The sequence below is a fragment of the Leishmania donovani genome, chromosome 13, assembly GCF_000227135.1.
Source record: "Leishmania donovani BPK282A1 complete genome, chromosome 13".
Lineage (NCBI taxonomy): Eukaryota > Euglenozoa > Kinetoplastea > Trypanosomatida > Trypanosomatidae > Leishmania > Leishmania donovani.
In genome coordinates this window covers 66,341-77,813 of record NC_018240.1, presented here as the reverse complement: position 1 = coordinate 77,813, position 11,473 = coordinate 66,341, and the positions used below count along the sequence as shown (strand labels likewise).

At 61.3% G+C, this 11,473-nt stretch overlaps 4 protein-coding genes across 4 annotated transcripts; all 4 read left to right on the top strand.

Moving 5' to 3' along the window:
* Positions 1-1,159: 1,159 nt before the first annotated feature.
* LDBPK_130240 (hypothetical protein, conserved) lies at positions 1,160-2,083 on the top strand (the record flags this gene model as incomplete). Its single annotated transcript, XM_003859188.1, has 1 exon — positions 1,160-2,083. One exon carries the CDS (start codon positions 1,160-1,162, stop codon positions 2,081-2,083), a length of 924 nt encoding a protein of 307 aa, XP_003859236.1.
* Positions 2,084-3,786: 1,703 nt separating this feature from the next.
* LDBPK_130230 (hypothetical protein, conserved) lies at positions 3,787-5,046 on the top strand (the record flags this gene model as incomplete). The annotated part of the gene is made up of 1 exon (XM_003859187.1): positions 3,787-5,046. The coding sequence occupies one exon, from the start codon at positions 3,787-3,789 to the stop codon at positions 5,044-5,046; it is 1,260 nt and encodes a 419-aa protein (XP_003859235.1).
* Positions 5,047-6,706: 1,660 nt separating this feature from the next.
* LDBPK_130220 (small Rab GTP binding protein, putative) lies at positions 6,707-7,342 on the top strand (the record flags this gene model as incomplete). Its single annotated transcript, XM_003859186.1, has 1 exon — positions 6,707-7,342. The coding sequence occupies one exon, from the start codon at positions 6,707-6,709 to the stop codon at positions 7,340-7,342; it is 636 nt and encodes a 211-aa protein (XP_003859234.1).
* A 1,636-nt stretch (positions 7,343-8,978) lies between these two features.
* On the top strand, positions 8,979-10,976 carry LDBPK_130210 (class 3 lipase, putative; the record flags this gene model as incomplete). Its single annotated transcript, XM_003859185.1, has 1 exon — positions 8,979-10,976. The coding sequence occupies one exon, from the start codon at positions 8,979-8,981 to the stop codon at positions 10,974-10,976; it is 1,998 nt and encodes a 665-aa protein (XP_003859233.1).
* Between the last annotated feature and the right edge of the window lie 497 nt (positions 10,977-11,473).

Genomic DNA, 11,473 nt, shown 5'->3' with positions numbered 1-11,473 from the left:
CCGCTTCACGGCAGAACACCCTCGCTCTACCCCAGTTGGGGCAACGGTCGCCTTGGTGACGGACCATCACCACCCCTCCCCATCCTGCATGCGCAGAAAGCAGCTGAATGGGTTTTAGCGGCAGTGGGTGTCGGCCTGGCGCCGAACACGCTGGGCGCGTACACGCGCCGTTTGGTTTCACGAGCGGAGCATCGACGTTGTGTTCCTCTACACCGCCCCGGCTCACTGAACCCTGCCGACACGCAACTCGCGTACCTTTGAGGAGTGCAACTCCGCGCCGGGCTCGTCTCTCGCCTGCTCGCATGCGAAGGACGTGGCGTTGGCACTTGCGAGCGGCACCCTTACCCCGCTGCGCGAGGGCCGGAGGGAGGCCACAGAACGGCTGTCGGAGGAGCAAAATCTGTTGCAGGATTACGATGAGGTGATCCGTGTTTCGTCACAGCGAATCCTCTCACGAAAGGCGACTGCGGCCTCAGGGAGCACCGAAGTAAATCCCGGGCGAGAGAGCCCCATCCTCCCTCTGCATGCTGAGCCGTGCGTGTGCCCGCTCTTTTCATCCTCCCCCTTTCCGTCGATGCTCTCTGAAAGGAAAGATGGATGGCCAGGACTCGAGACATCAGGCCAGCATGTGGCCAAGTAGTTCTGCAGGGCTCTTGCAGGCACCCCTGCAGCTTCGCGAGTTAGGTAGCGAGCGGCACAGCTGCGAAGCGTATCACAGAAGCTTTTCTTTTCCGTATTGTTTTTCGTGTGTCGGCTCGCGCGAAGCCATTCATCGTGGGCACTAGACTCCCCGCCTCTGACGAATGGGACTTGAGGATGACGGATGCCATGGCGGGTGTGGTAGGGCAGTGACCACACCCGTGTGTGTGTATGTGGCACGCTGCGTGGCCATGCACGCATGCCTGTCTCTTTCTCTCTGCGCAAGTGTACGTGCGCACCTGTTCGATGTGAGCCACGTACACGTACACGCCACCGTCGCACAGCCGATGCTCCACGTCTCCCTTTCCCCTTCTTTCAAAACACGCACATGCGCACATGCACGCCTGTGTGTAGCACCACAAGCGGATGGGTACTCGGGGGGCAACCACCCTCCCATCACCACATACACAGACAGGCACGCACACACACACGCACACGCACACACCGACAGACACCGAGAATGTCTAGTGCGCTCGACAGCATCACCGCCGCCACGAAGCTGCGACGTGCGGAGATCGATGTGCAGCGCGAGCTAGAGGCGAAGCGCGAGGAGTACAACAGACGCATGGCACAGGTGAAGGAGGGGGAGGCGCAGTTGGCTGCCGACCGGGCAGAGCTGCAAGACACGCTCGTGCAGTACTACAAGTTCATACAGGAGAACGAAATCAAGCGTAGTCGTGCCATGAAGAAGGTCGCCATCGAAGAGAAGCAGCGCAAGGAGCGGGAGGCGTATATTGCCCAGCTTACGCAGCGCCTGCAGGGGCTGGAGCAGAAGCGGGATGAGATGAAGACGCAGTACGAGGACATCGAGAAGTACCAAACGTTCTTGGAGGAGGTGCTCTCCCGCAACGACGGCGACGAGTACCAGGAACCGCGCGACATCATGAAGCGTTGGATGACACTGTGCGACAACACCAGCGTCCTGCAGGCGCGCAAGACACAACTCGAGGAGGATCTCCTGCGCACACGCAGCTCCCTCAACCTGGCACGCCAGCGCCGCGGCACGGAGAACATCGCCCTCCAGAACCAACTGAACGAGATGCAGATGTCTTTCGAGTCACTCCAGAAGGCCATCAAGGCAAAGCAGGACAAACTGGACCGCATGATCAAGCAGAAGAGCTCGACGACGCGCACAGTGAGCCACGTCAGCATGGCCACCGCGAACCTATACGACCGCTGCGTGTCATGGGTGCGCGGCTACTCGGGTCGCGGCAAGGTAGAGACACTGCACAGCAACGTGCTGCACCAGCTACACGTCATCTGCGACTGCCTAGAGGACTTCCAGAACATCATCATGCAGCATCAGGAGCAGCAGCGCCAAGTGGCGGCGCAGCAGGTAGCAGCCGCAGCCGCACAACAGGCGGCGGTAGCAAAGGCGGGCTGAGTGGCGCTCGGTGTTGATGTGCGAGTGTATGCGCATGATGTGCCACCTGCCGCCTTTGGTTGCGCTCTGCCATCGGCTCTTCTCCCTTTCGACAGACTTGTGCGAGGTGCTCTTCGCCGCCCCGGCAGCGCCTCCGTCCAGCCGCTGCCTCTTCTTCACTGTGTGCGCTGCTACCCTTTTCCGTTGTGAGCTTGTGCAAGCACGCACACAACTGCATGTAGCGTGCTTGAGCACCGAGGGACCGGCTAGAGGCGAGATGTCAATGGAGGCGGTGGAGAAGTGGCGCAAGAGGACGAGGCTGACGGATGCGTGACGGTGCAGGCTCGCTACGAGTTGTGCTTCCGTGTGTACACCGTTACTTCTCCTTCCTCCCCCCGCTCCCCACTGCTTGCCGCTCTCCACCCCTGGATGTATATTAGTCACCTCCCCAGAGAGAGGAGGTGCCGTCACGGCTTTCTCCTACTCGCTTCTCTCTGCTGTTTTTGCCTCCTTCCCCTCTTGGCCCTCTCTGCGGCTCGCTGGTTCGGGCTGCTCGCTGTCGCTGCCGTTGTTGTGGTCGCTCCCGGCCCCTTTCGGGTCTCTGAGACCTCTTCCTTTGTGAAGGCGCGTTTTCTGATGTCTCTGTGTATGTGTTGAAGGGAGGTTGTGTGGCGTTGAAGATCATGAGTCGGCCGCTTCTCTGACCTCCGCCCATCTGCATACAGAGCTGCGCAAATGTCCGCTAGCCACAAGACATCACCACCCACAGCAGACATTGCTACACATGCGCGCACCATGGTGAAGGGCAGGCGGCAGGAGCGGATCGACACGAACTGCCCCCGCTCCACCAAGTAAGGAGGAGGGGAGGGGGTACACCCGTTTCTACTTCCGTGCCTCTTCCGCAACACCTCTCTCCATCCCTCAGACCTATCCGCCGTGTGCCGCGTGTTTCGTTGACGCTATCATCGGCCGCCACTCGTTAGAAGGGTAAGAGGAGGGGGCGGGACGGGCTGGGTTGGCGCGGTGAACTGGTGATGGTGGGGGAGGATGAAGCGATACGCTTCTACAACTCCGCCGCGGCCGCCTCCATAGTTGTTGCCCTTCTCTTCACCCCTTCTCCTTCAACCAATGCGCCTAGCCGCATGGCTGGATGGGCGGGCGGGCGCGGAGTTGCTGCTCTCATCGCATCCCCTCTCCACATCTTCTGTGCCCCTTTCTCGTTGTCCATCACTATTCTGCCCACAACATCACCTGCCCTCTCGTCCCTCTTGTGCTCTTCCTCACTCAATGAACGGGCGGGTCGACTCTCGCGGGCTGATCCGCTCCCTTTCGCTTCGCCGTTTGGCCCACGCTGCTTCGGCTGCTGTGCTCGGCGTGCGCACCCATTCCACCTTTAATTTCCTTCACCTTTGGCCTGCCGTCTGTGCATGTGCATGTGGATGTGTGTGCGCCTGCTGAGCAGACGTGGATGCGACAGCGACGCGCTGCGCATACCCAGAAGCGCTGTATCCGTGCGCGTCGGTATCCCGGCGCGTGTGCGCTGTGCGGTGTGCAGCCTTTGCGCCCACGCCCACGCACGTCCGCCTACCGAAGAGGAGCACAGGTGAACGAGAAGGCGGCAAGCGGGTGAAACGATCGAAAGTGTGCGGTGCCACTCGCGCGTGCGTGTGGGTGTAGGCGCGACGGCGAGCAATGCAGCGCCGCGAACCACCCGTGCGTGCCGCATGTCCTTCCAGCCCATCTGTGTTCTGTGCCTCGGTGACTGCAACAGGGACGGCAGCGTCACATCGTGCAACCACTACCTCTGCTCGCGTTGCGTCTCCCGCCTACCAGCCGCTGCGCCCTGTCCGCTATGTCAGCAGCCATACCAGCTCGTTAAGCTTGACCACCCCAATGTGCAGCAGCTGCTGCAAGACGGTGCAACGGTACTTGGGAGAGCGGAAAAAGTGATCATCTCTCAAGTGCGGCACTACCAGCAAGTCATCCGTCGCATGCGCCAGGCGCTGGCGATGCTGCATGGCCAAAACCAGGACATGGCACGGCAGAGTCAGCGGAAGCAGGCAGAGTGCGCCGCGGCAGTGTCGCAAGTGCAAGCGCTTCAGGAGGAGGTGTGCCGGCTGCGCGAGGAGCTGGCACACGCCACCGCTGCGGCCACCCGTGCATACTCGCAAAGAAAGACGTCACAACAGCAGTCGCAGCCCCCGCCACCACAGCAACAACGCGCGCACATGCTGGCGGACCCGCGAGTTACCCATGCCAGCGACGGGTACCCGCACGGCGCACCGAAGACCGTCGAGGTTTGCCATACGCCGGCGGGGCAGATCATCCCACCCCCATTGACGGGGCGCCATGCCCCCTTCCTACCTGCCGGCGTGGTCGGTGCTAGGGCATCAGACACCTCTCCACGTGGCAGCTGGCCGCGCCCGTCTGTGGCATCGTCACCTTCGCCGTCCTCTCACTCGCATGGGCAGCACCGACGACACCAGTCGCACGGAAACGGTGGCGAGTCACGCGGCGCTGCCGCTAGTGAGACGTCGACGTCGTCCGCCGTCGGAGCAGCGCCGCCCCTCGGGTGGTCAGCAAGCTCCCTCATCGCGAAACGCCACCGCTCTGACTCAAACCCGTCGCTGCCGCGGAGACGCGTGGATGATATCCGTGCGTCATTGCCACAGCCGGCCGCTAGCGTGGGCGTCGGTGCCAAGGTCGCGCTCACACCTCGCACCCACGCCACGGTGCCTCCGCAACAGCGGCCGCCGCACCAGAGTTCCCATGCCTTTGCACGTCAGCCGGGGAGCGGTGGCGGCGACTCCCCTGGGCCGAGCATCGACTTCTGGCTCACAACGCCGCTGGCCGCCGCAGCGCAGCAGCAGTCGCGCCGCCCTGACTCTTTCATGCCAGCTGGCACCTCGTACGTGTCCAGGCCGTCATCGAAGCCGCTCCAACGGCTCTTTTCGTCACCACGCGACGGTCCTAGATCCTTCTAGCCATCTCCCTTGCTCGGCCTCCTCCCTTTTCGCCTCCGCTCAGCAGCGTGCGCTGCACGGCAAAGCGTGTCTCACGCGTCGTGGAGAGGGGCATCCCCCTCTGCTCTGCTCCCCCACTCCTCGTGTGCGCGGCGAGTGTTCGCGAGCCACGACTGTGTACATAAAACACTTTCTTGATGCTTGAGCTCCCACGGACACCTCCGCCTCTCTCGCGTGGCTCTTCTTCGCACGTTTCTAGTCGTTCATGCATCTGCTACCGCTACGACGCACAAAGCCAGCAAACACCGATACAGGCATAGACGCATGCATATGTCTGTCTGTTTGGTGTCTTCCTTTCCCCTCTCTCTGCTGCTGCTGCCACTCCGCTGCTCAAGGTACTCTCCCGCCCTTTTGATACATCGACCTGCTCGTCTCCTCGCACACTTCCTGCATCGGCGCACATACACTCGGACACGCAGACGGATCCGCTTCTTTTTTTTTTCCTTACCCCATACGCCGTGACCTGTGCAGCCGCGCGCATTGTCGCAGGGAACGTGTGAGGAGGCACGAGGAAACCGTGCACATGTCGTGTCCACGTGCGCAAAGTGGCTCGTACTGCCGAGGCGATGCTGTTGGGGCTGCCTCCCTCTCTCTACTCTGCATCCTACGGATGACCATCCGGCGACTGCCAACGGATGAGCCCGCTTGCGTCGTTGCTGTAGTTCAGCATCGCATCGCACTCTCGCGCACCCATCAGTCTCGCATCCTATGCTTCTCCTCTCTCGTCACTTGTACTATTCACGGCTGCTGCTTGCCGGCTTTCACGTCTCGCTCCATGCCTCTCTTCTCTTCTCGTGACTCTTTGCAAACACACCGTAGAAGCCCTCGTCATTACACAAGCAGCACGCACGTCTGAGCTGACCCCACTCCGTCAGTGAGCTCATCCAGGCTCGTGCAGTGCCTCAACAGCAACGAAAAACGTATATCATCTGCTTTTTATTCCTGCAGGGGGTGGGTCGCACTGTGCCAGCTGCGCACTCATACACGACGCATCTGTCACGTAGCCGATCAAACACAGAGACCTAGAGGTGGAGGACAGGCTTGGGCCGGGTGCGCACACACATACATACGCGTACGCCCGCGCACTCACCCCGTTTGACCTTGCCAGCACGCAGCTCTCGTACGTCATTGACGGACGTGCCGCAACGCGCGATTCGAACACCATTTTCGTTGTCATCGCTGCAGTCCTCCGCTCATCTTTGTTCGCTGCCCCGCCCGCCCCCGCCTCATACACACGGTCACGCTCTTCGCTGTCACTCGGTGCGCTCGACGTGCCGGCGCTTGTCTTTGCCTCAGCGCACACGAGCGGAGGTGCATTTGTGCGCCGCTGTTGACCGCCTTGTGCTTCACGCGTCCACTATCTCTGCTGCTGCTGCTAAACCTCTTCCCACCACCCGTCTTGTGTGGTACATCTTCGTTGCTTTGGGGAGGGGGAGCGGTCCTTCCGTCCCGCTCCGCTGCGCTGACCTTCTCCTCATCTCTCTGCTCTCTCTCTCTCTGTAGAGTCCTCAAGTGTACGGGACCCGTGGCCTTTGTGTGCGTGCGTGGCGTGTGTGCGGCGGGTACTCGTTCGTGCACGGCCTTCCCCATTCCCTCGCCGCTTCGATTATCCGCCACTACCATGTCATCCATCGGTCGCGCCCCGACGACGACGGCGGGGGCTTCCGCTTCGACACGGAAGTTCAAACTAGTCCTGCTCGGGGAGAGTGGCGTCGGCAAGTCGTCCGTCGTGCAGCGTCTCATGAAGAATGCCTTTAGCGAGAAGCTGAACAGCACCGTCGGCGCCTCCTTCTTTCGGTACACGTGCAACGTGGACGACGACACCGCCGTTCACTTCGATATATGGGACACGGCAGGGCAGGAGCGCTTTAAGAGTTTAGCTTCTATGTACTACCGCGGTGCCGCTGCGGCGCTCGTCGTGTTCGACATTGTCTCCGCCGATACGTTCGAGAAGGCAAGGTACTGGATTCGCGAGCTGCAAGCCAACTCGCCAGAGACGATTGTGATGCTGGTAGGCAACAAGAAGGACTTGGAGAGCGAGCGGCAGGTTTCTTTGGCAGATGCGCAGCAGTGCGCGGTGGAGATGGGTGCCATGTACCACGAGACTAGCGCGCGCAGCGGCGACGGGGTTCAGGATGCGTTCCATGCCGTCGCTGCGAAACTGATCGAGACAAACAGCACCTTCAACGTGCGCGAGGGCGGTGTTATGTGCCACGCAGAGAACGCGGCACCGCGTCAAGAGAATCGATGCTGCTAGATGGGTGCCACGGGGGTGGTACTGATAGCAGCATAACGCATCTGCAGCCCACCCTTATCTGTGCTTCCCCCTCTTTGCTTTCGCACCCCCGCACCCATTTCCTCAACGCTCATGCGGGCGGGCGGGCGTGCGCCTCGGCGCCTCGCTTCGCAGAAGTAACACGTCGATACGACGAGCTGTATCATGCCGTCTTGTGCTGTCCACTACGGTCTCACCAGACTTCTCTCTCCCCGCACTCCCCCCGCCGCCGGCCCTCTAACGCCATCGCTTCTCGGCGGCCTCAATCATCTTTTCGACGTGTGTGCGGCGCGCTATTTTATCTATGCTCATGTTTCATCATCTCTGTACCATCGAGCGTCTCTGTGTTTTGTGCGTGCATCGCGAACGAGTGTCTCCGCCGACGTCGGCGCTTACGCCTCCGGTGCTCTCCCGCACCGCTCATCCACTCTCTCTGTGGGCGGTGCGGGAGGAGAGGACGGGTCCGACATCTCGGAGGGCCGAGATGGGACTGCGTTTCCGTATGAGTTACTAGCGCATCTGCTGAGGTGCTTATGTGTGGGACGGTGTGCACGTGATGCATTGCTTCTTTCCATCCCACACGTTCTGCCCCCTCACTTCTCTTTCCATGCACCTCAACATCCTCTCACTCATGCTGTGCTGCCCATGCGCTCTCTACGCACATACCCACTCCCCCTCCACACACATACACACACATCGCCCTGGCAGCGACAGTACGTACATACGAGCGTGTGCGTGGTTTCTGCACTATTCCGCGGCTCTCATGTCTGTCTTCTACCCACTGCAACTATTCGTCCTCTCTGGCGCGTGCACTTGAGCTTGCGCTCGCACAGGCACGGCCGCAGCCGTAGATACAGAGCTTGCTGCTTTGTGTCCGTTGCGGCCTGCCCTCATTCTTTTTCCACTTCCGTTCGCCTACTGTTTCTCGACGCTGCTGCAGCTCTGCCGCCCTCTCACGTAGCACCTTGGCGCTGTAGCTGTCGTTGCTGTTGTAGCTCTGGACGCTGCTGCTCTGGCGGTGTTCCGTCTTCGCTGTCGCCCTCTCAACGACGCATTGCGTTTCCGCTTCCTTTCGTTTTTTCTTTTTTTTTTCGTCTTCACGGCTGCGGCAGCGCTTGTCGCTCTCACGCCGCTTTCCTTCTCCAACTTCTCCCCGCTCTCTCTCTCTCACGCACACACATCACTTTTACAACCACAGATGCACTCGGCGTCGTCGCCGTCGTCTTTGGCGGTGCCTCAGCCGCAGTGGCCGCAGTTTGCACAGATGCGCGACTTCGTCTACACCCACACACAGCCGCAGTGGGGCGACGTGCGCACCGCCACCACAAGCAACACGACGCCAGCGCAGCGACGCGCAGATACAGATAACATGACATCCCTGACCCAAAGCGTTACCGACATGTGGATGCCGATCATCGTGCGCCCGGCGCCACTGGAGGGTCACCGTGTCTGCACAACGTGTCAGCGTGCGAAGGAGGGCTGCATTTGCACGACATGCTCTGTTTGCCGGTCCCGCTTCCGCTTCCACACCAATCGGCATCACTGCCGCCGCTGCTGGCACGCTGTGTGCTCCGGCTGCTGGGGATATCGACACTACGTACACATGCTTGGGCGGCAGATGATGGTGTGCGACCGCTGCTCCACGCTATGGGCGCTGGCGAACCTCGCCACGCGCGGTGACGGTGGCCTTCTGTGGGGGCTGTACATATTGCGGACAGCGGGGCCCATGCCTCGCATGTGCATCGGCCCGTCGTGCCGTATCCTGACACGTCAACTGGTGTGCTACGGGTGTGGGCTGCCCACCGTTGTCACGCAGCCGCACACCGCACGTGTGGTCCGCCCGAACGGGTTGTCCAAGAGCGTGATGGACGACGTCAGGGTGCTTGACGTGCAGCAGCTCTCGCTGCGCGCCATGGAGGTGGGCGGCATGACGACCACGCAGGTGGAGCGCATGTTTCGCGGGCTCTTCCGCCGCTACGAAGAGATGCTCGCCTTCCGCGCCATCACCACCGCCGTTCTGGCACAGCGAGTGCTGCTTTCCATGGTGGCTTCGGCAATCGCGTACGAGTACCTCGGAGCGCCAAACATCACCTTAAGTCTGTCTGACATCCCGTACGCACGTGCACTGCGCATCACCGTAGCACGGGAGCGTTACACAATCCTTGAGGCGCCAGGTCGCGTTAAGTTTATTGCCTTTCCCGGAACGCACAACTGGCGGACGCGTTGGGTGGACATGCAGTTTGCGCGTGTCACGGAGACTGTGTGGTCGACGTTGCACGAAGGCGTCTGTCTGACTACGACAGCGGAGGACCAAGAGGGGGCCGACCACGCTGAGGCAACGGTGATACTCAACGGCGGTGTTCGGAAGGTGTGGGAGTACCAGGTGCACAAGGGCTTCGCGCAAGAGGCGCAAGAGGTTGGACTGCCCTTCGACACGCTTCTGGAAGACGTCCGCAGTGGCGGTTATACCCTTGTCCTGTGCGGCCATTCGCTGGGCGGGGCCACTGCGCAGTACTTGAGTCTGCAGATGCTGCACCGACGTGCTTCTCTGCTGGTGCCCCGCGGCTCGCAGGAGGAGACGCCGCGACTGCTGTGCGTCTCACTCGGTGCGCCGCTGCTCGGCAACTACGAGCTGGCCGACCACGTACAGGGCTGCGGCTGGACGCATATCTTCCACAACTTTGTCCACCGCAGCGACATTGTGCCGCGCCTGTCGTGCACGGACGAACTCGCTTGGGACGCGCAGTCGCGACTTAAGCAGCTCGTCACATCCGTCTTCACGGCAGCCCAGAGCTGGTGGAGGGGCGGCGGCAGTCAAAGCAGCCCCACGAGTGCGGCGTCGCCAGCAGCAAATACCGCTGCCTCCTCCGCCGCGACTGTAGCAGCCAACACCCCCACCCTCAGCTCCGGCAGGCTCTCCACCGCGCTGGCACGCTTGCGCGCCAAGACGCCGTCCGGCACTTCCTTTGCTGACGCTTCTCCAGGTGTTGGCGCTTCAGCTACGTCTGCACTCTTCTCGATGAACGACGCGGCGGGCAAGGAGACCGCCGCGCCGGAGGAGGAAGACATCTCTGACGGGTCATCTGCATTGTGGGAAGAGCAAGCGCAGCTCGCCGCGTACGCTGATACCACCCTCCGCAACAGCCGTGACGCGCTGGAGAACGACACGCCAGCACCATCTCGTGAGGCGGCAGCGCAGCTGGACGCCGAAGTGGAGGCGGCCCTCCACGATTTCAAAAGCCGATGTACGCGCAGGTGCGGCGCCGCGTCTAGGCCATTGAGCACCGTGTATCACTCGTGTCGTGAAGATGGTGGCTCTGGACCCGACGTCGCCGATGAGCCGGTCACACCTTCTGAAGTTGGGGTTGCGGCGGACACGGTGGCTGATGTAGTGCTGCCGGTGTCTTCGCGCCGCGTGCACCGCCGCTTTACGTGCTTCGGCCGCTATCATTTTATCCAATACGGTGCCTACGGGTATGTGTCGACCGACGACTCGGAGACCGCCTTCGCGGTGTTGAAGCACGGCTGCGGGGAGGCCTCGGTTTTGGGTGATCACTCTGTGGAGGCTTACAATCGAGGGGTGATGATCCACCTCTACCGCAACACCGAGTCTTAGCTGTTTGGTCACGCATCATTATGCGGTGATGGGGAGGGGGTGAAAGAGATGTATGGCGCCGGCAGGGCCGTGAGGCGTGTGTGAGAAGGTGTCTGTGTACGTGTAGACAGCTACGCCGCCCCCCGCTCTTGCCCCCGGTTTCTCGCTCTTCATCTTTCTATCACTCCACCACTGGCATGCACACACATACGACGGAAGCGGCAGACCTGAAAGCGCTCATTTCTTCTCTCGGCGTTATACTACCGTCCTCTGCTGAACACGTTTTGTTGTGTTATTGTTTCCGTTTTCCTTCTCTGCCTTCCGCAGCTCACGCGTCCGGTCGCCGACCGCCTCTGCATCGGCACCGGAACAGCAGATGCACAACCGCATGTTAGCATCAACACGTTTTTCTGCTCTTCTCCGTTCACCCGATGATGCTGTGGGGTGGGGGGAGGGAATCACCTCTCCGTGCGTGGTATCAACAAGGGTCCAGTGCACCCCCCCCCCCCCCACACACA